At 39.9% G+C, this 24,217-nt stretch overlaps 1 protein-coding gene and 1 long non-coding RNA gene across 6 annotated transcripts in view; one reads left to right on the forward strand and one right to left on the reverse strand.

Annotated features, from left to right (window-relative positions):
• Positions 1-467: 467 nt before the first annotated feature.
• On the reverse strand, positions 468-23,991 carry LOC139161994 (uncharacterized). 5 transcript variants are annotated; one of them, XR_011558214.1, is made up of 4 exons: positions 23,086-23,987; positions 19,539-19,600; positions 9,719-9,944; positions 468-1,223 (listed from the first exon to the last, which is right to left on the reverse strand). It is a non-coding gene; the product is annotated as an uncharacterized lncRNA (long non-coding RNA). The 5 variants fall into 5 exon arrangements; XR_011558215.1 differs by lacking the exon at positions 468-1,223 and adding an exon at positions 2,830-3,735; XR_011558216.1 differs by lacking the exon at positions 468-1,223 and adding an exon at positions 17,261-17,315 and having other exon boundaries at positions 9,651-9,944; positions 23,086-23,991.
• LOC139161983 (sodium/potassium-transporting ATPase subunit alpha-1) overlaps positions 23,327-24,217 on the forward strand; it is a 29,074-nt gene continuing 28,183 nt past the window's right edge. The window contains exon 1 of the mRNA XM_070741870.1: positions 23,327-23,588. Coding sequence (XP_070597971.1) covers positions 23,577-23,588 — 12 coding nt within the window. The 5' untranslated portion in view covers positions 23,327-23,576. The remainder of the gene's footprint in view (positions 23,589-24,217) is intronic.

A 24,217-nucleotide genomic window follows, 5' to 3' on the forward strand; every position in this document is an offset into this window, starting at 1 on the left:
ACATTCAGAGTATAAGACACACAATTATCAACCTCTTTTGGGGAGAAAAAAGATGTGTCTTATTCACCGAAAAATATGGTATATGTAATGTAGTACAAATATGGAAATGAACCTATTTCCTACTTTGTTCAGGGCAAAATCTTTAATACTTAGAGGGGGACAGAAGAAAGAATATAGTAGTATTAAATCAGGTTGAAATCGGGTGGGCTTCAAAAAATTTAGCAAAGGATTCTCTGCCCGGCTGCTGGATGGGTTTGGCCATGGTGGGTGTGGCCTAGTTGGCTTCCTGCACTATGGTGGAGGGGGGTGTTTTCGCCCTCTCTAGGTTCCGGAGGCTTTTTTTAAGCCCCTGGGAGGGCAAAAATGGCAGCTCCAAACTCCGGAGGCTTTCTGGAGGCCAAAAGCATGCCCATTTGCAGCCTTCCCGAATTTCCAGTAGGCCTTTTTTTTGCCCTTCCCGAGCCTTCGCAGATACTCGGCACTTACTTGAATCCAAAACGAGCCACATGGGGACTCCTACAAGAAGCGAGGTGGGATGGGGTGGGCCAGCTAGGAGTGAGATTTGGGGGTTCTCCAAATTGCTCAGAATCTTAAGCTAGCAATTCTCCCAAACCAATGCAAACTCCAAGCAGCCCACCCCTGGTTGAAATACATTAAATCAGCATGGTTTTTTAAAATACAACAGACACAAAAAGGAATTTTAACCCTAACTTCTAGGCTGTAATGTAGTTGTATAAAAATGCTACAATTCACTATATTGTGAATATCTAGTTATATGTGGTTTAGTCATCAAACATGGTTAAGCAAATTACAGCTGAGCACAAAATGTAAACCAAAACACTTGTAAGCAACTGACATTATGATTCAGTGTGAATATTTCTCCCAAGTTTTAAATAATTACTTTAACCTTGTTTATTTTTTCAACTAATTTGGATTTTCAATTTTTGAAATTGCAATTATCATTGTCTCTGGGAAGGCTCCATTTCACAGGAATTAGTGAGATTTCTCTCCAATGTAATACGGACTTTTATAGGTATGCTTGCTTAAGACTTAGGTCCCACTGTTTCTCCAGAAACCCATATCAACTCTTTTCCTCCAACTTTTTCCCCACAATGAAGTTCCTATGAAGTAGGTTGATTTGGGAGATTAGCCTAAAGTGGGGTACAGTTTGAAGCCTAGTCCAGGACTTGAGACATCGTGAGATTGTTGCCTTCTGTATGAATCTAAGTGGGATTAATTCAAAAAAGTATGGTTAAATAAATCATTAAATAAGCCATAGCTTAACAGAACATTACAGAGCCATCTGAATTTAGTATTTGCCTTAGTTAATGGTAAATACTCCATTAAAAAAATCTTGAAAAGATGTATGTGAAAAATAAATAAAAATTTGTACTTAACTAACACAGAAACCAACCAAGTCAGATGAGTCAATAGCTCTGAGAGACCATTTGTCTGATTCCTCCATTTGCGTAAGTGGGGGTGTATAACTTTGTGGTTTTCCATCCTGCCTCTTTGCCTGATAATTCTTTGTTTATTGATGTGATGTCTGGAAAGTTCCCATAGATGGTGGGTCATTAGAAAAGCAACAAACATGTTATTTGCTAGGAAGGGTTTGTCCAAAAACTGCACACATTGGTTTAATATGTTGTTACTATTTTCTGAAGGCAAGTCACAATTTCAGATATGTTGGGGCGGCCTATAGAAATACCCGCTTATATATGTCCTATTATGTTATATAGCATCACATTAAAGAAAAGCATCTAGTACATTAGTTATCCATTGCAACCTAGTTAGATTCACTGGCAGCCACATTCTGAAACAATGGTTCTTTATGAAAACAGGGGAAGGGTTTTTTGGCAGGGGAACTGGACAGATCAGTGCTAATGACAGTGGCTCCCATATAATGTTGACATGATTTAGCTGAATTGTATAGTGCCAGGAAAGAGCCCTACATCTGTTACTTCTCTGTAACCTTGAGGCAAATGGTTGCTTCCCTGATTCTAATGGCAAATCCTCAGAAGCAGCAACTCCATAGAAAAATGTTGGGATGGAATGGAGTTGTCTAATATTGGTACAGTAACGCAAAGCCTGCTTTCTTGCCTGATTAATAGTAGGGACACTGAGTTTCAGTTACTGGTCAGGTATGGAATGGGACAATTATCTGTGGCCAACTTGACAATTCAACAAATACAAAAGTTAAATTAACTTCAATGAAAACTGGGTCCAATAATAATAAAAGAAAGTAAGTAAATCCAGAAACAGAAGGTTTAACAATCATTTCAATGAAAACATGGTCACCTATAGTAAAAGTAACTGAATGAAATGATAGATACAGTGTTGAATTGTCTTGTGGCAAGTTAGTTGTGGTGAGTTGTCTTGTGGCAAGTTGGCCACGGCAAATTGACTGTGGTGAGGTGACAAGGGGGAATTGACCATAACGAGTTTGCCATGGCAAGTTGTCCTAGATCCAGCCAGGTATGTTTTCCTACCCATTACGAAAGACTTCACCACTATTTCACATGAAATGCTAACCTGTTATTCTAACATGTTGATGCCTAACTAAGCTTGCAGAATATGCAGATGCCTGAGTCTGGCTAGAACATTTCCCATTCTAAATTCTATAGAGCTGCTGTCATTCAGATAGTGAAGGAGGTAGACCTGAGGCTGACTTGGCATAAATTGGATTGCACTGTTCCTAGACTAGAAAACTGGAATCTTTTTCTTGACAAATTCATGAAAAAGGTCATGTTAAAAAATATCTTGCGGCAAACATACAAGAACAATGGAGAAATGTGGATAATATATCCCAATTACAATCACTTAAACAAATAAATATCTTCTTCTGGCCTACAAAATTCCTGCAGACTGATCTTTTTTTGCTTTGTTTAACTGTTTTGCCCTCCTATGAATCCCGAAGGAAGCTAAAGTTAGTCATGTCAGAGTTTGGCAACCTGTCCCAAATTATGTCTTTCCTGTCAGGCACAGGAAATCAATAGCCAGAGTAGAGTTCAAAAGTACTATGGGTTTATTCCACGCAACATTTACATAAGAATTAATGGTCAAGGCAAATTAGCATCAATTAAGAGTCAATGGACTTCAAGAGTGCCTGGATTTAGTCTCTTATATGAAGGTGATAGTGATGTTTGACCCCTCCCTCACATTCACCCAGGTCATCTCCTGCATTTCCTTATATAAGATGTTATGAGTATCAGTGATGGAAGGTACAGTGTACCCTGCCCTATTGATGTATAGCCCCAAATTAGCATTTCAAATTGCCCCACCTATAAGAAATATAGCTGTCAGACCTGCCCCAAAACTATCATTTAGCAAAGGAGACTCTCGACTCTAACTGACTGGAGTGAAAAGAACGTTTACTAAATATGTCAGTTGCAGGAAGGTGAGCAGGGATCTGAAATTCCCACTCAAACTCAGCATTCCCCATCCATTCCCCCTAATACCAAGTCCATTGCCCTGTAATCCGGGATCGCCATGATGCTGTGAGAAACTCTGGGTTGTTTCACACCCAGGGCAAGAGGCCTTGAAGATACCTGGCATAACGGTACAAACAGCTCTGGTCTTCTACACGTGTCAGCTTCCTTTCCCCACTTCCCAAACAGGTGTGGATTGCCCCAAATGCCTCCCTCCTTTCCTTCCCCTTTGATGGCAGGATCCTGACAATAGTATCTATTCTTCTTCTTCTGAGGACAGTCCTATCCTCCTGCCCCGCCCTGCCACCTTCAAAAACAAAAGGAAACAGGACAAAAAATAACACAATTTAATTTTGTGCTGCGGGAAGGGGTTGAGAAGGAGGGAAGGAGAATGCAAGGGTTATATTGGAAAGTAAGGTTACAAGGCATGCAGCTCTGGCAGGGAAGGTTCGTGGGGGAAGTCGTGTAAGGGGAAGCCAGTGGAAGAGAACGAGCAGTGCCAGGGGTCAGTAGACCATCGACTGGCATTGTGGTGAAGGCTAGAGATGAGCGTCCTCATTCCGTTTCCCTCCAAGTGTGAAGTGTGCACTGTAATACGCTATCTACAGCACGCACTTCACACTTGGGAGGGAAACGGAATGAAGATGTTCATCTGTAACTTTCACCACAACCAGCTGATGTATTGACCACTGGCACTGCTCGCTCTCTTCCTCTGGCTTCCCGCTACACAATACTAACTTCCCCCACAAACATTCCCCGCGAGAGCTACAGTACATGCCTTGTAACCTTACTTTCTGGATGACCATGGTATAAAAATCCTAACCTGAAAAGAGTTCTTTCTTTTTTTTAAAGAACTCTTAGGGGTCCAGGATGCATTGTGAGAAATCCTTGTCTTGTCTTGGGTTATTCTTGCTGAGGGCTGACTACTTGAGTTTCACCAGACAGGATTAGTAATCTGTATACGCATTGCAGATTTTGTTCCTTGGATTTAAAGTTGCCAACAATTTTTAAGGGGGTAACTTTTATTCTGGATACCACTTGTGAATACTAGGAATGCAGGATAAAAAGTATTGTTATTTTAACAGAAATTACAGGTACCCTCGACATATAACAGTTCATTCAGTGACCGTAACCCTAACCTCCTGATCATGTGATCAAAATTCAAATGCTTGGCAACTGGTTCATACTTATGTCATTGCTTTGTCTAAGGTCATGTGATCACTTTTTGTGTCTTTCTGACAGTCAAATGAGGAAGCCAGATTGACTTAACAACCAAGTTACCAACTTATCAACTGCAGTGATTCACTTTACAACTGTGGTAAGAAAGGTTGTAAAGTAAGGCAAAATTTACTTAACAAATGTCTCACTTAACAACAGAAATCTTGGGCCCAATTGTGCTTGTAAGTAGACTATTGCGTGTACATTGCCTTCAACCTACAGCTCACTTTCAACATCTCCTTCATTAGAAAAGTCCTACTAATAATGAATATTGGTCACTTCGGGTCGCTTTTTCTGTTCTGACCTTTGCAAAAAGCACTTGATATAATAGTTGGCAGCATGCATTGTCTATGAAACCTTGTGACTCCAAAAATAAATAGCTGAAAGTTTATTAATTCAGTTTCCAGTTTTTCTACGGGTGAAGGCAGTAAACAAAGTGAATGAAAGACACATTGTCTTCTATGAGTCCAGAGGCCATTAAAAGCCGAAACTGAGTACAGATGATTAGTAGGTAGCGGGAGAGAAACATAAATACTGGCTTGTATTATAAGAAATATATTTAACTTGCAACTTGGCAAGGATGGGATTTGCCTCCTGGATTTTGTTTGTTATTCAGTAAAAATCATACTGTATGCGAGTGAACATACCCACATATTCTTACTTAACTCAGTGCATATAAAGAAGGTCTTGCAATTGATCTTTGGCATCTCCACAAAGGATCCTTGGTATCAGAACTGGAAAGACACACAGGGCCAACCTCTCCACTAGATTAGATAAGGCTGGGCCAATTGGATCGGAGGCCTGCACTGATATAAAGCAGATTCTTATAAGGACAATATGCAGACTGTGCCTCCATTAATAGCTGCATGGGACACATAACTCACTTAAACATTAAAAGTCACACAGACTTTTTGCGAATTAAAAGACTCCCTTTGATTTTTCACATTTTGAACTAATCTGCCCTACATGTTTTTCACACATCCTCCGTATGAAAAATGTGTGTGTGGCCAGTAGCAAGGGTTGCTTCTTTTGAATTAGAGTCATGGCACACTGGCTTTTTTATTTTCCCAGAGCACAAGGGAAGCAGCTCTGATTTAACTTTTTAAACTCAAGAAGCAAATCCCTAATTTATCTTTAATTTACAAAAAGCGCCCCATATCTCAAATGGGTATTACATTACAAAGTTGAAGTGAGTCCCACATATATGAAGATAAGAACATAATGACTCAATCATTATGTTTGAGGTAATCAAGTCCAGTTATATTTTCAGCATTTAATAGGGCAGTGGTAAGAATATACTGCGTTTAAAGATTCTAATACAAATGTACGAAGCTAGATGCATGAAGAATGACACCAACTCTTCCTTTTAGAACAAGTTTCCATTTGCTTATGATAGAAACATCCCATCTATATTGTCTGAATCTGGTCCCATCCCAGAACACCATGGCAATTGCTCAATATGCTGAGATCCATCCTGGAGTCAACTTTTGAGTTACTTGAGTAAAGGTAATAACGTTGATGTGGTGGTGCATCTTGGCACAAATGATTTGTCCCAGAGAAATGTTAATGTAGTAAAAAGAGATTTTCAATGTCTAAGTGTGGAGCTGGGTAAAATAACTGATTCAGTGACTTTCTCAGAGGTGTTACCGGTTTGTGGCCAAGAGGATAAAACAACGTGTATCAGAGTGTTTAATGTGTGGTTAAGGCAGTGGTGTAAAGCTGAAGGTTTTGGCTATGTAAGTCATGATGTCAGTAGGTGGTCTAATAGGGAGTTGTTTAAGAGGGATGGTTTGCATCCATCATACAGAGATGCCCAGGTGCTCGGTGAGGAATTCAGAACTTTCTTGGACAGGCATTTAAACTAGGTAAAGGGGACAGAGATGTAACTGATGTGGGTGATTTCTCTCCCCGACCAATGAGGATAAATCAGTTTTTGGAAGCTTATGAAAAGGGAGCTGTAAATAAAATAGATGTAGTTGTGGATGATAAGGGGAAAACTAATAATGAAAATAATGTTGTTCGGGTAATGTGCACGAATGCTCGAAGCTTGAGCAACAAGCTCTGTGAGCTAATGGCCATAATATCTAGAGATAATTTGGATCTGGTTGCCATAACTGAGACATGGTTTAAGGATTCTAATGAATGGGAAATATACATACTAGGATATACACTGTATAGGAAGGATAGAATAGAGAGAAGGGGAGGTGGAGTAGCCATTTATGTTAAAGAAAGTCTAAAAACAACACTAATTCAAAATACATGTCAAGATCTGGAGACTCTCTGGATTTGCATGCAAAATAAAGAAGGTTCTGTCATTAGAATTGGGGTGATCTATAGGCCTCCAGGGCAATCTGAGGAATATGACAACAAGATGGTGGATGAAATTACCCAAATGGCACTAAAGGGAGATATTGTGGTTATGGGTGATTTCAACATGCCTGATGTTGACTGGAATATCCCCAGTGCCCTTACATGCAAAAGTAAGAATATAGTATAGGCCTTTACAGGAGCAGCTCTGGCACAGCTGGTTAAGACACCAACTAGAGGGGAGAATATTCTAGATTTAGTTTTTACGAATGGGAATTGGGTTTCAGAGGTCAAGGTGGTTGCAGTGACCATCTATGTTTGTTGTTTGATGTAAAAACTCATTGTGAGCAATCCTATAATGCAACCAAAGTATTGGATTTCAGAAAAACAAATTTTAATGCAATGGGGAAATATTTAGATAATGAATTAAAGGGGAGGGATAAAATGGCAGGAGCAAGAACCCAGTGGACTATATTAAAAAAGGCTATCTTAAAAGCCACTGGACTGGGTGTAAGACAAATAACTAAAGGTAAAAGGAAGAAGAAACCGCTATGGTTTAGCAATGATGTAAGGGCTATAGTCAATGAAAAAAAGGCTGCCTATAGGAGGTACAGTATAAAGAGTCTGGAAGTATAGCTGATAGGGAGGTGTATAAAATGAGACAGAAGGAGGCGAAACAGATAATATATGCTGCTAAAGCCTCAAAAGAGGAAGAAATTGCCAAATCTGTAAAGAAGGGGGATAAAACCTTCTTCAGATATATTAGTGATAAGAAGAAGAAAAACTGCAGCATCACGAAGCTTAGTACCGGGAATAATACATGCATTAATGGGAATAAGGAGATTGCTGACCATTTCAATAGCTACTTCTATTCAGTTTTCTCAAAAGACACCTTACAAAATAATACTATAGGGGGATATAGCATTGCTTCCAGCTGTACGGATTCAGCTCCAGTGATCTTAGTAGCCGATGTCTTAGAAGAACTTGAACGATTAAAGATAAATAAGGCAATGGGTCCAGATGGCATCCACCTCAGAGTTCTTAAAGAACTCAGTTCTGTCATTGCTACCCCCCTGACTGATTTGTTTAACCAATCCTTGTTAACAGGAGAAGTTCCTGAGGATTGGAGAATGGCCAGTGTTGTGCCTATCCACAAGAAGGGCAGTAGAGAAGAAGCTGGTAACTACAGGCCAGTTAGCTTGACATCAGTGGTAGTTAAAATGATGGAGACTCTACTCAAAAAGAGGATAAATCAGCACCTAAAAAACAATAACTTATTGGACCCAAATCAGCATGGCTTTAATGAAGGCAAATCATGTCAGACTAATCTCATTGATTTCTTTGACTATGTCACAAAGGTGTTGGATGAAGGTGGTGCAGTGGATATTGTCTACCTGGACTTCAGCAAAGCCTTTGATACGGTCCCACATAAAGAGCTGATCGATAAATTAGTGAAGATTGGACTTAATCCCTGGATAGTTCAATGGATTTGCAGCTGGCTGAAGCGTAGACATCAGAGAGTTATTGTTAACGGCGAGTATTCTGAGCAGAGTCAGGTTACAAGCGGTGTGCCACAAGGGTCTGTTCTGGGTCCTATTCTTTTTAATATGTTTGTGAGTGACATAGGGGAAGGTTTGGTAGGGAAGGTTTGCCTATTTGCCGATGACTCTAAAGTGTGCAATAGGGTTGATACTCCTGGAGGCGTCTGTAATATGGTAAATGATTTAGCTTTACTAGATAAATGGTCAAAGCAATGGAAACTGCAGTTTAATGTTTCCAAATGTAAAATAATGCACTTGGGGAAAAGGAATCCTCAATCTGAGTATTGTATTGGCAGTTCTGTGTTAGCAAATACTTCAGAAGAAAAGGATTTAGGGGTAGTGATTTCTGACAGTCTCAAAATGGGTGAACAGTGCAGTCAGGCGGTAGGGAAAGTAAGTAGGATGCTTGGCTGCATAGCTAGAGGTATAACAAGCAGGAAGAGGGAGATTATGATCCCGCTATATAGAATGCTGGTGAGACCACATTTGGAATACTGTGTTCAGTTCTGGAGACCTCACCTACAAAAAGATATTGACAAAATTGAATGGGTCCAAAGACGGGCTACAAGAATGGTGGAAGGTCTTAAGCATAAAACGTATCAGGAAAGACTTAATGAACTCAATCTGTATAGTCTGGAGGACAGAAGGAAAAGGAGGGACATGATCGAAACATTTAAATATATTAAAGGGTTAAATAAGGTCCAGGAGGGAAGTGTTTTTAATAGGAAAGTGAACACAAGAACAAGGGGACACAATCTGAAGTTAGTTGGGGGAAAGATCAAAAGCAACATGAGAAAATATTATTTTACTGAAAGAGTAGTAGATCCTTGGAACAAACTTCCAGCAGACGTGGTAGATAAATCCACAGTAACTGAATTTAAACGTGCCTGGGATAAACATATATCCATCCTAAGATAAAATACAGAAAATTGTATAAGGGCAGACTAGATGGACCAGGAGGTCTTTTTCTGCCGTCAGACTTCTATGTTTCTATGTTCTATGTTTCTACTTAGTTTGTCTGAGTTCCTATTTTACGCTAAACCCAAAACTATATTTCATTTTTATGGCTTACCATGTTTTACAAACTGGTCAGGTGTGGTTTAGTCAATAAACTATAATTAACAAGTCTTCACCAAAATCACTTCAAAAACATCACTTCTGAAACTCATATCAATTATTTATATAGTATAGTAATGCGAAACTGTGAAACTTGCCTGAACTTGCCTGTTAGTTTAAAGTTTAAGTGCAGGTAGGCAGCTTAGGCATGAATGTGCAAATTTGAGTTGTGCCAGGTTTCAATAAGGCTGAACAGGGCAGGTGAGGAGGTTAGTAAGATCACCTACTGGCAAGAATACAATCCAATTGCCCCTGAGTTAATTCCACATCAGCCAGAGAGACATTTTTTGATAAATCTTATATCTCCATCAGATATTTTTCTTCAAGCAATTTCCTGAAAAAAGAAAGAAAAATTGTTAAACAGTAAAGCCAGGTGAATGTGACCAAGAGAGTAAAAGGATAAAAATCCAGGCCCAATCCAAACCTTTAAAATCCTAAAAGATTTGGAGCAGATTACTCAAAAGAAAACTGTCTCCAATCTAAGTTTCAAAGGTCCTGTGATGAATGACTCTCTCAATGAAGTAGGATAACTAGGGACAGAGTATTTTCAATAACAAAACCCTATTATGAAACAGATTTCAGAGACAGATTTGTCCAGCATCATTTGACCTCTCCCTATATTTCTAATTTTAGGGTAGTAGTACATGGTGACTCTTTCTGCATTTATTGTTGGTTTTGATGGTATGCTTTTATTTCCCATTTCTCATCTGTATTCAAATTATATCATCTTAAGAATTTCATACGTTTGGCTCAAGCTACCCTGTGGAGTACAAAATTCCAGATGTTCACCAGATATCAGCGAAGAGATCTAAATCACTTGCTGCTATCTCTTAATAGGCATCCAGATACTGTATATGCTTGTCCTCTCCAACAGAATCCAATGAATAATCAATGTTCCATTGGCAATGCTCTGCAGAAGTGGATTTTTGGGTTTTATATTTACATTTCTATACATTTTGATTAGGGGCTCAGTGGCTAAGATGCTGAGTTTGTCAACCAGAAAGTTGGTAGTTCAGTGGTTCAAATCCCTAGTGCTGCAAAATGGAGTGAGCTCCCATTACTTGTCCCAGCTTCTGCCAACCTGTTTAAAAGCACATAAAAAATACAAGTCAAAAGATAGGGACCTCTTTGGTGGGAAAATAACAGCACTCCATGTGCTGTTATTTTTGGCACTTAGTCATGGCAGCCACATGACCACAGAGACCATGTCTTCGGGCACCACTGACTCTTCGGCTTAGAAACGGAGATGAGCACCACCCCTAGAGCTTGAAACAACTAGTACACATGTGACCTTTCTGCTAGCCATCACTTGCTTCTTTCTGTTGCTCCTCTCCCCACATTTCTGTATCAGATCCAATGTCCATCTTTTTGCGTTCAGCAGGGAGCAGAAACAATTAGCATGAATCATCAATCATTGATGTGCTGGAATTCTTATTGATAGGCTCTTGTAGCTGGTGAGTCAGTCATAAAATTACATGATTTTGCAAAAGCAAAAAGCTGCACATCTATGCTGAGAAAAATGCTGCTCAGTAAGAGCTGATGAAACTTTTAGTTTCAACTTTTTGACAGTGGCTTTCTAAAGAGTCTTTGGAGTCTTTGGAGAGGGGCGGCATACAAATCTAATAAATTATTATTATTAATTATTATTATTAAATCCAAAAAATGTTGGTCAGGTAAACTTTTGATAGTCAAGGATTATGCTTATCATTATAAAGCTACAATTTGAGAGGTTTGTAATTTCACAGTAGGGTTTGTAATTTCAATATTGAAAATATTCTTTCAAAAGGTTATTTTAGATAATATACCCATTCTAATATTGTTTTATTATTTTCAAGGGGCATTGAAAAAGAGGGATTCGAAGACTGATTGCTATCTTTGGTTTGTTAACAACCATCTACCACATCCACGTTCAAAATAATTGGGGGATATTCCATTCTCAGAACATTCATTTCAGTCCAATTTAATTGATAGCTATATGTTTAATGAATGATGGGGGAATTTTCCATTGAGCTACAGTGATAGGAAAAGTGACAAAAGGCAAATTCCATTCTCCTCTGACCAGGAGATCCTGAGCCCTCCTGTCCATAGAATGGAAATGTTTAGGGCTAATTTTTTATAAGAATGTTTATTTAGTAAATACCCAATAAGTGGAATTAAGAAATCTACTCAGTGGGGGTAATGTGCAATTGTAAAGGTTTGCTTTTATGTAGCTATATCAGCAATAAACCTAGATGTGAACTTTGACCTCAGGACTACCCCTTATCATTGGACCTAGCAGCATCAGCCACATTAGGTTAATAACTATTTATTATCTAGTGTTGTTCTAACCTACACTTTTTCCTTACATTGTTATTGTGTTATTATTTTTGATAACTGAAAACCACCAGGTGATGATGATGATGATAGATTCTCAAGTGTCTTTGAGGCCTGCCCTTAGATCAATTAGATCTCCCAGAACAAATATGACATATACCTTATGTAGTATATTAGAACAGAAACAACCAATTTTCCTCACAAATTTTGTTTAAACTTAGAATACAACTGTGCTGCTAGACTGGAAAGTAGATTTATTAGTATAATCTTTTCTTAGGAGAACTGTTTGCAATAAAGTTTCCTCCATTTTTATTAATTAAAGAGAAGCAAAAAGGTCACAATAAATCCGAAGAAGTAAAATGGTAGCACACAACAAGCTGCCTTAATGGTCCTGGGGAGCAAATGTATATAGGCCTGTAAGCACCAAAGCTATCCAGAGGCAATCTGCACAAAATTGGAAATCTTGCTTGGATTCTGAAATTTGATCAGCTCAACTCCAGTGAAAATTGTGGAGAGAGAGAAGCACAGAAATTTCCCCTTTCCCAGATTGTCCTTTTAGCCTTCCCCCTTCTCCCCATGCCTAGAGAGCATGAATGAGGACTCTGAACAAGATAAGAGGGGTGAGGCTGATAGCTTTGTGGCAGTGCTCTGAAGTGTGTGTATAGAAAGCTCACGCAGAAAATATTGTTTGTTATGCATATGCTTACTAAATGCCATGAGAACCAATATTTTACTCTATTGTTTTCAGCTTTAAGAATCTGCTGCCTTTCATCATCGTGACCGAGAAATAAGCCGTTCATTTATACATGTAGCACTTGTACTATTAGTCAACCAGAAATTATTCCTTAAAGAGCTCCAATTGTTTCTTTGAAGGAAGCTTAATATGAAGAGCAGCAAACTGGTCATCTGCTTGAACATACCCCCTGCCAGTGGTCTTAGTTAGCCTTGGGGACAGGGCAAAGGATGATCAGAGTTAGTATATAGCCACCTATAAACTCCTGGGTAAATGGTTTTGAATGATCTTATGCTGGGAATAGAACATCAGATATTTGTCTTCATAGACATTCTTCCTCTTCCCAATTAGGATGGCATGAGAGAAATAGCCAAAAATTGGTGGGAATAATGTCAGAACGATGTGGGCTGAGTAGTAAAAGGAGATAAGGGTCAAAATTGTGAAGAAAAGTTCCAGAAAAACTGGAAGAAGGATATCTAATCCTTGGGGCACTACATGCTCAGTCTACATAATGGAATCTGCGGGATCTTCAAAACTGAAAGCAATAAAAGAAATTGGGAACATTAATTTCATTTATTTTTGCTTCACATGGAGCAAACTCTTACACCGATTGATGGATCATTTTCATTTTGGCCGCACATCCCATAAATACTATCTTTATCCCATTTGTTTTTGGCCTTTGCTGTAGGGAAGGGAATGCTAGGATTGTTCTGGGAATACAGTACTAGAAGCAGATGTAGCCATACTGCAGAAAGTCAGATCCTGATCACTCTATATTTACACCACTACAGAATCAAATCCTTTAGTTCAGCCTTCTACAAACATGGGACACACCAGAAGGGCAAATCTCTAGTCACAAAATTCTCAGACATGTTATAACACCCAAGTTGGGAAAGGTTGCAGTATCTATACACATACTACACACTTACTGCTCATCTAATCTATGAAGCTATCGCAACAACTTTTACATTAACTATCCAACTAAGCTTTTGACTCTTCACTTTTCTTAGTTCTACTTTTTCTTCTAAGTTTAACTCTCCCAATTTCTCAAGAACTGATCCAAGCTACTATAAACTGTAAGCATAGTATAGTTTTTGATTTGTGAATTCTATCATATTATCTATAAAGAAAAGCAAACTAAAATATGTAATTTATTGCAGTCAGTGAAAAAGAGCATTTGAAAATAAAAAATATGGGGTGAATCAGAAAGTGACTAATTTAGAGAAAGAAAGCCACTTACAAATTCTATTTGATCACTTATGATACAGGTGGAATGGGGAAAACTTTCTAGTAGCAACAGTCATCATTCCTTTTACCATAAAACATTAGTGGAATTTGTGTGAAATATTTTGAGAAGGCAGAGAAGTAAAGTTCTTTTCCTATTTTTTTTTTCATTTATTTCCTTGCTCAGTAAGTTTTTTTGTCATTTTGTGTTTTTTTCTTTATTTTCATTTATCATATTCCATGACAGGTTTTTTTTTAATTTATGTGGAAATAAACTGTTATATATATTGACACCATGTTCATAAAATAGAAAAGCTGAAGCCAACTTCAAACAATTTGCAAAGGTAGAAAAATAAACTTCTTTTAAAATTAAGTCCCAGCACCTTTGACTTTGAATTATCAGTGAAAATAAGCTGAGGAATTATCTTCCAAGTGACTGTTGAAAATTGTGCCTAATTATTTGGAATTCTGAAATTCTTCCATAGGCATGAGTCATACCTGAACACAATTTTGGTTTTATAGTGAGACAATGGGGAAATAGATAAACCAAAGGGAAAAATGATAAAGCATATAATGCAGAAAACCTTTTTTTAAACAAACCCTAGAAAAATCCTATATATACTAAACTTCAGAGATGTATGTTTGAATTTCAAATTATTCTTATCCTTCTCAGATTTAAAAAAAAAGGTAGATGAAACAAAGATAAAGCATAATCTGAACATTATAAATTTCAGCATGACCTGGAGGATCTGTAGTATTGCCATTATTATTTATTTATTTATTTATTTATTTATTACTTGGATTTGTATGCCGCCCCTCTCCGAAGACTCGGGGCGGCTCACAACATGTAAAAAGACAAATCGTAAGTAATCAACAATTTAAAATTTTAAAGATTTAAAAAACCCCACAAACTAACAGACTCACACACAAGCATACCATATATAAATTCAACATGCCCAGGGGGGGGGGATGTTTCAATTCCCCCATGCCTGACGGCAAAGGTGGGTTTTAAGAAGTTTGCGGAAGGCAGGAAGAGTAGGGGCAGTTCTAATCTCCGGGGGGAGTTGGTTCCAGAGGGCCGGTGCCGCCACAGAGAAGGCTCTTCCCCTGGGGCCCGCCAACCGACATTGCTTAGTTGACGGGACCCGGAGAAGGCCCACTCTGTGGGACCTAATTGGTCGCTGGGATTCGTGCGGCAGGAGGCGGTCTCGGAGATATTCTGGTCCAGTGCCATGAAGGGCTTTAAAGGTCATAACCAACACTTTGAATTGTGACCGGAAACTGATCGGCAGCCAGTGCAGACTGCGGAGTGATGGTGAAACATGACTGCACTCCTTTATGATCAGGAATAATTTACCCCACAGCTATTTGTAGGACGGCAGTGATGAGGGATATGCTTTATATTAATTTAAGCATATGGGATCCTGAGCACAGGGGAAGGCGACTTAATTTTCTTCCCACACAACTCCTCACTTTGTAGAATTTTTCACATGGGAAATTAAACAAGAAAGACATTCAATTGTTACTGAGATTAATGTAGAAATGTGAAAAACAAAATTGAAGGGTCCAGATAGACAAGTCCCTTAAAAACAACTGAGGCAAAAATCTAACCTAGAGTTTCTTGTTTTGCAGCTATATTTCATGAGAGTATTAATTCACACAGATTAATACTGTTGTTACCATTGATCAGTGAACAATGTGAAATTATGCTCAGAATTGGGTCATAGTGGGTCATAATGAACAATATGAGAAAAATCTATGTTGAATCCTATTTGTTAAAATCTGTGCAACTAATGTAGTGTACACTGCAGTTTTTCATGTCATGGAATATTTCTCCTCAGATCCTTCACACATCACTTCAAGGAATTGTCTCTAAAGCAGAGTAATTTGTGCAGCTACCATCTATGCTAAACAAATAAAAACCACAGCAGTATTTCTCTGCAATATTTCCCCCCTCTTCATGTAAGAATACCATTGATAAGTGGAAGCTGATATTCCCTATGCAGTTGTTTTAATAAAAATGGTGCCTTTAATAATCATTTAAAAAAACACACCAGTGTTTGTATAGGTGCCTTCATGGTACAAAATCCTCTTCATTGTTCTGAGAATTGTCCAACTCTATTCCCATGACCTACTAATGCCCTGATTACAATAGAGGGTATGTGAGTGGACATTGCTTTATCACCTAAGCACATGTCATTGCTTAAGTACAAATGGCTTTAAATGGCTTTAATTTTGAATGGCTTCAAAAAACCATCCATATAATTTAAAATGGGCTGATAATCACACTGGAGAAAAAGCTGGAAGGGTAAGGTCAGCTTCCCTTCCCAGGACATTTTGGTAGTAGCAGCCCATTCTAGAATTTTCCAGAGCTATAATATATCGTGCTGGAGTCCTTGATTTTAGTAGAAAATATAGCTTTGAGTATTTTGGATTTTTTAAAAAAATAGATTTTGATAAAACAGATCAATAAATGTCTGCTTTTCTAGCTACAGAACTAGCTCGCTGGGAAAGCTAAGGAGAAGAGTTTAGTATGAATGGGAATTCCTAAAAGAAATGTTGATAAATGCACAATTGCAAGTAACTTCAGTGAGAAAAGAAACAGAAAACAGCAGCAGACCCTAAAACAACCACATGAAAAGCTCAGTGAAGATTTGAAAACTAACCCCAAAAATGGCATATATAGGATGTAGAAAGACAGCCAATACAGGATCAGCACAGATAGCTCTGAACTATGCGGGTAGAATCTGGAAAGCTGCAATTGAACAGCGAAACATATCTTTGCATACATTATATTCAAAATAAAAGTGGGTGGGAAGAATAAGACATATGTAGGAGGTAAGAATAAAAAGGGAGGGTGCTTAATTTTATTTGGCAGAGCTGAAGTTTGAAACTGATAGAAATGTTGCATCTCAAGCTTCGTTCTAGGTCCTGTACTTATAAATAATTGAGTGAAGGGCTAGAAAATATAGTTATCAAATTTGTGGGTAACACAAAAATAGGAGGATAGCAAATACATTAGACCAGAGGTCCCCAACCAGTAGGCTGTACCCAGGAGTGGGTTACTGCCCAGATGTGGGGGGGGGAGCAGTGGGGCAGCAAAAATGGAGCTCCACCCCAGAGCACCCAGTTTGCACTGAAAGATGTTGAAAGAAAATGCAAAAGCCACGCCCACAGTGTGGTAGTAAAAATTTTGGTAGCCTTGCAGCCCACTACCAGTCTGGGGCCTATTCATAACCGGGGATGTGAGTGACTGGCTGGTGTGTGTACACACACAGCCCCACTCCCATGGGAACTTGTGGCTCCACTTGTATGAGCAATGGGTGCTCACATGCACTCATGTACCTACCCCTCCCTCCCTCCCGCTCTGGGCCACCAACCTGGAAAGGATGGAGAGTTCTGCATTAGAGAACCATGTCGAGATTCAGGAACAACCTGGCAGAATGGAAGAAACCAGTAAGATGGATTTCAGCAAGGCACTTAGATAGGAAATATCGAAGGCATCAGAATAGGATTGGTGATGGTAACAGGAGCAGCCCAGGCAAAAAGCCTTTTTGCATTTCTTGGCACATCCCAAGCTGAACATAAACTATGGTTATTCAAGCTTAGAGAATCAACGTCGACAAAAAACATGATTTTTCATTCTTTCTTATTGTTGCGTCCAGGTTTACAGATTGTATTTTAGGACATTTACAAACTGAGAGCATGTTGAGGAGGGTCAATGATAAGAAAACTGGAAGAAAAACCTACAAGGAATGATTTAATATGTTTAGCTTGGAGGAGGGTAGACATAACTGCTTTCAAATAGTTGAAACTGTCATGTGGGCCACGGAGAAGAATTATTCAAACAATTGATTTAAATTATAGGCAACTAGATCTTGATTGGACATTGGAAAGAAATTTCTGACAGTCAAAGTTGTCCAACACTAAATCAGATGGTGGAGTCCTTTTCTGAGAGCATTTAAACAGAGGCTGAATGGCCATCTGTTGAGAATGCAGTGACATAGATTCTTCCTCCGGGTTAGTGATGCAGTAGTTGCTTTGCCTGTCACAAAACATCCATTTACCAAAAGACAGATTGCTGAATGTCTCCATTCTCTAGCATTTCAGATAGCATTTATCACCTTAACCCACAGACTGATAGTATGCTTGAGACTGGTGCTTTTCAGCCTGCTAATTTCCTTTCCTTTTTTAAATTAAAAGAGGCTAAAAATAAAGTAAATTGGGATAGCATATTATATGCTAAGCCAAAGTAAAACACTACAATTTAATGCAATACCTGAATCACTAGGGCTCCTGCAATGCAATGTGGCACCCAACTGCAGCCCATTAATCATTATTGCATCCTAGCTATGCAAGTTATCCACAACAATTAGCCAATTGCTTTATCCGATTTGCTCCATCGCCCTCAGCTGCTTTACTTTCAGCGGCTTCGGGAAGCAGCCCGAGAAGCAGCAGCACCACACCCAGAAATAGATGGGCAAAAGCCATGGTGCCAGCCACAGGTGGTTTGCTCTATTGCTCCTCAGCTGCAGAGCCCGGCTGGGAAGGCAGAGAGTGGAGCCGTGTGGCACCCGCCAAACCTTCCCCATCTCCCACTGGAAGGATGTCCAACCCCCTCCTTCACTCTAGCTGACCCCACTGCCCCCCCCATTCACAGAGCCCTCATAATCCTAAGCCTGCTGTGATTGAAGGGCATAAGCAATGCTTCCTCCCCCCCCCCCCCCGTGTGTGTACCAGGCAAGCTGACCCTCCCCCTTCCCACCATTCAACTTGTGGGAGGTACTTTTGATTCAGATTTTTCCAGATTGCTTTAAGACTACGTTAAATGAACTGTAGGTGAGCCTATCCAGTGAGCCCACTGTTTGTTTGTTTTTCTCACTCCGGGGCTTCAGGAGGCTTCCATGAATCCCTGGTATGCAAAAAAACAGCACAATGTCTGTTTGGTTATATATATATATATATTGCCTCTGGGGCTTCAGGGAAGCTTCCCTGAAGCATCCAGAGGGTGAAATGACCTTTCCCAAGGCCGAAAATCAGCTGGCCAGTGCACGCATACACTCTGGAACTGATATGGGGCACCGCCTCATGCGCCCTCTGATATGGCTCCATTGTGCCACCTGGGGCACACGTGCTATAGGTTTGCCATCACGGGTATATACCAAATGTATGTAAGTCTAAGTGCTATTCCTATTACTAGCATACCCAGTAACTATATAAAACATCCATCAATAATAGAACATAGACTTAGTTTTAATGGGATGGCAAATGGAAAATCTCCAAAGACATCAGTTTGGAAAACCCACATTTTCTAATTAAAGAATTGCCTGTGCAGAAAGTATTTGTAGTGAAAAATATTACTTGATTGCAGTGAAAAATATTACTTGATTGCAGTGAAAAAGATTACTTGATTCGTTTAATCTTTGTTCTTTTATACACAGTATTTCTCCCACATACATAAAAATTAAAAGTGTAAGAAATAGTATTTGGGAGCAATTTAGATAATTTTTCTTCTTTTTGTTTAATCTATGATTTTATATATTCCAAAGGGTTTTTTATTTAAAAAAAACCTCTAATGTGTTGGCTCTAATTCAAAAATTATATTAAACAAAAATATGATTTGCTAATGGCTTTGTGTGTTATGTGAGCCCAGCTTACCTTAAACGATCCCAGACGTCTATGGTTCACTCAGTAGATCACATTTTATCTGACATCATTGTCTGTGATTAGAAAATCATACACGTTTAAAATTTTGTTTATTTACATTTGGTCAATGATTATGTACAAAACACTTCTCTGGAATCTAAAGTGTCTGATAATAAAATTAAAACTCTTTATGAATTTATGGAACAAAGGTATACAATCTCACTTCTGAAATAGTGATGCTGCAGAATTCTTCAGCTCTCCTAGAAATCATCATTTCTCAGGCAGGAGAATGATAGAAGTAAAATGCTCAATGTTAATTAAAGCATCTCTTGAAAAGTGGTTGTTTGGCTTCTGTTTGAACAAATCCAGTAGTCAGACCCACTGGCAAACTTCGGAGGTTTTTCTCTCCCTTTCTATCAGAATCTTTTTTTCCTTATAATTCTATAACTCTAAAACTAGAATTTCTAAAATATTCAAATCTTTCTATAGCTCAAAAACTTGTGATTCACGTTTTCATCTCAAATCTGCAAAAGATTTTTAAGAGGCTCTGAATCAAGCTACCATGCTATGGCCTAACACACTTCTATTAATTTTTGAGATTCAACTCATTTCACATCAACAATGTATCATTTAGATCAGTGGTTCTCAACCTGGGGATTGGGACGCCTTTGGGGGTCGAACGACCGTTTCACAGGGGTCGGCTAAAACCATGGGAAAAGACAAATTTTCCATGGTGTTAGGAACTAAAGCTTCTATTCTGGGGCCTTGGAACATATTTTTACAATCTGACCAATCAGGAGTTTACACTGGGGGTGTCCCTCTGCCCTTTCTGCCAATCAGCTTAAAACTCTGTTGTGAGAATTGGCGCTAGACTTATGGTTGGGTGTCACCACAACACGAGGAACTGTATGAAGGGTTGAGGGCCAGGTTGAGAACCACTGATTTAGATAATCAAGGTCCTGAAAATAAAATCAGTCCCATCAAGAAACAGTATAACAAGTATTATTTATTTTCCAAGCCATATACATTGTCCAGAAAAATGGAAATAGGAAATGCTTCTGACCTTTCAGGATTTTGATTAGAAACATAGAAACATAGAAGTCTGACGGCAGAAAAAGACCTCATGGTCCATCTAGTCTGCCCTTATACTATTTTCTGTATTTTATCTTAGTATGGATATATGTTTATCCCAGGCATGTTTAAATTCAGTTACTGTGGATTTATCTACCACGTCTGCTGGAAGTTTATTCCAAGGATCTACTACTCTTTCAGTAAAATAATATTTTCTCATGTTGCTTTTGATCTTTCCCCCAACTAACTTCAGATTGTGTCCCCTTGTTCTTGTGTTCACTTTCCTATTAAAAACACTGCCCTCCTGGACCTTATTTAACCCTTTAACATATTTAAATGTTTCAATCATGTCCCCCCCTTTTCCTTCTGTCCTCCAGACTATACAGATTTAGTTCATTAAGTCTTTCCTGATACGTTTTATGCTTAAGACCTTCCACCATTCTTGTAGCCCGTCTTTGGACCCGTTCAAAAATAGGGACATTTTGCCATTCGGGAGAATTAAAGCTTATACTTCTCATTTCTTTTCTCATACTTTTATTTTGCATTATTTGCATTCTCTTAAATAGTTTCCTTTAAAATATTATGTATATTATTTATATAATTACAGATTGGGATAAAGGAGATTTTTCACAGGACAGTGAATGTGTTTTCTGACATCTACATCTTCTACAAAAAGAAAATTAAAATCCCACCATCCTTAAATATCCCACAATTTGATGAGGGCACATACCGAAGTTTTAAGCAAAATATGCAATTCTGTGATTCTTCATTCCCTGCTGACATATTTATTCAGACAAGACAGATTACCTTGATTTTTTAATAAGAAGTCAAATGTCCCAAAGTAGGAATTGATTGAGATATAGGAAATGCTTCTGACCTTTCAGGATTTTGATTATACTTTTTCCTTAAAAATATTGTGTATATTATTTATATAATTACAGATTGGGACAAAGGAGATTTTTCACAGGACAGTGAATATGTTTTCTGACATCTACAACATCTTAACATAGAAACATAGAAGACTGACGGCAGAAAAAGACCTCATGGTCCATCTAGTCTGCCCTTTTACTATTTCCTGTATTTTATCTTACAATGGATATATGTTTATCCCAGGCATGTTTAAATTCAGTTACTGTGGATTTCCCAACCACGTCTGCTGGAAGTTTGTTCCAAGGATCTACTACTCTTTCAGTAAAATAATATTTTCTCATGTTGCCTTTGATCTTTCCCCCAACTAACTTCAGATTGTGTCCCCTTGTTCTTGTGTTCACTTTCTTCTACAAAGGAACTTATTTTTTTAAATAAGAAGTCAAATGTCCCAAAGTACGAATTGATTGAGAAAAACAAATTGCTCACCAATAAATATTGCAAGATGAAAATGGCTCCATATACATGTTTCCTAAACTTGGGAGTCACCCCATTCATGCTCGCATGATCAACACTCACTAGAAGAACACCTTCCTATCTCTAGAGTGAACATACTGTTGCTTGGTGCAATAATATCTGGACATTCTAAAAAAGTGATGGTGAACCTATGGCATGGTGCTACAGGTGGCATGAGGAACATTTCTGAGGACACATGAGACTTTGACCTATGCCAACTCCAGTGCGCTTGTATGTGCTGGCCTGCTGATTTTCGGCCTTCTGGAGCGGGGGAGGCCATTTTCCACTGTTGGGCTGTTTTTCGCCCTCCCCAGGCTTCAGGAAAGCTTTTGGAGCCTATGGATGGCCAAAAAATGGCCCAACAGGCCAAATGGAAGTTTGGAAACTCAGGGAGCAGTACGGAGACGGGGGTTTGTGAGCGTATACATGAGAGAAAGCCATTGCATTATGGGTGTGGGCATGTACCATCACGCCATCACAAGAGCCTTGGTGGCACAGTGGTTAGAATGCAGTACTGCAAGCTACTTCTGCTGATCACTGGCTGCCAGCAGTTTGGCAGATTGAATCTCAGTAGATTCAAGGTTAGGTTAACTCAGCCTTCTATCCTTCCAAGGACGGTAAAATGATTATTGGGAGAAATATGCTTACTTTCTGTAAGCTACTTAGAGAGGGCTGTAAAGCACTGGGAAGTGGTATATACATCTAAATCAGTGTTTCTCAACCTTGGCGGTTTGAAGATGTGTGGACTTCAACTCCCAGAATTGCTGGCTGGGGAATTCTGGGAGTTGAAGTCCACACATCTTCAAATCACCAAGGTTGAGAAAAACGGATCTAAATGGTAATACTAATGCTAATCACGTGTGTGCACCCCCTCACTATCACTGTTCTAAGAAATACATTTCCTAAAAACATTTGCATCATTGTATTTCTAGTGTTTCAATATAAAAGAAAAAAAGTTGATGTATTTGTACAAAGTTATCTCAAATGTTTTGCTGTTTCAACCTCTAACGTTCAGCTTCTACTTCACACTTGTTAGAAACTGCCCTGGACTTCAATCGCTTGTCTCTATATAATGTCCTTTAAACTTTGTACTATCGAGACTTACAGGTCACTCTTTTAAGCTGGCTACACGGTTCCAAATCTCGTTGCAATGGACAAACTGGTCAAACAATGAGCGGGGAGCAAGTCCTTCTTAGGCACCTGAAAGGCGGCGGCGGCGGTGCGGGAACCGAGCAAAATCGCCTCAGCAATGCCCGCCAGGCCCTTCCACCGACGTAAACCGCCCGAGAGGCCCTGCCACCTACCCATTCTTTTCCATCAGGGCGGAGCCAACACCCTTCCAGGGCGGGGCCGACGAGGTTGGCCAGCCGGGTATTTGCGGCACAGGCGCTCTTAGGCGGTCACTCCGGCTGCGTTCCGCGGGTGCTCCGGCAAGTGGTCGCTGAAGACGGGGGGCGGCCCAACAAGCGTTTCCCAGCCGGGCTTTCCACTTACTTGCAGCGCATACGTGGCGGTCTCTCCTTCTCCATCTGCCGCCCCCCACCGCTTCCCGGAGATCGACAGCAGCCCCAGAAAGGACCGCGGACAGGCGCCACCATGAGCAAAGGGGTGAGCAAAGTGAAAAGTCGGGGTCGGGGTCGGATAACGCCGCGGGGATTCGGTCGCGTCTCTTAGCCGGACCTCGGCGGCAAGAACCGCCCTAGCACCGCCTGTTGATAGCAAAGGAAGTTTCTTTCCTTTAATGGTACCGGCGGCCAGCGCAGCCCCTGCCTGCCTGCTCGGGCGCTTGAACGGGCGCCTTTTGTGTCCCCTGACGATGGCTGGCGTGCTGCCGCGATCCCTGCCGTCCGGAGAGGCGCTGCCATCCGAACTGAAAAGGCCAGAGGGCTTAAAAAGCGCCGCCCTACGAACTAGGAGCGGAGAATGTGCCCCGAACACGAGGTTCTCGTAGAAGCGGAACAGGATCTTGCCTGGTGGGGCGGATAATTCCACCCTCGGCGGCTCGCGGTGCGCAAACAGGCTGCAGGAGCGCGAAGCAGCGAATCGCTGCTGGGAAGGGGCGGGCGGGCGGGCCGGCCCGTCGACGATCTCCGGAAAGGCGTTCGGGCAATTCCGTAGTGATATCCTCCCTTTTGATTTGAGCGGGTGGGAAGAGCCTCGCGAATATGCCAGCCGGAATGGCGCGCCTGAGGCGGCGAGGCTCCAAGTAGTAGTAGAATCGAATTCCGGAGCGGAGG

Source organism: Erythrolamprus reginae, chromosome 2, assembly GCF_031021105.1.
Source record: "Erythrolamprus reginae isolate rEryReg1 chromosome 2, rEryReg1.hap1, whole genome shotgun sequence".
In the NCBI taxonomy this organism is placed as follows: Eukaryota; Metazoa; Chordata; class Lepidosauria; order Squamata; family Dipsadidae; genus Erythrolamprus; species Erythrolamprus reginae.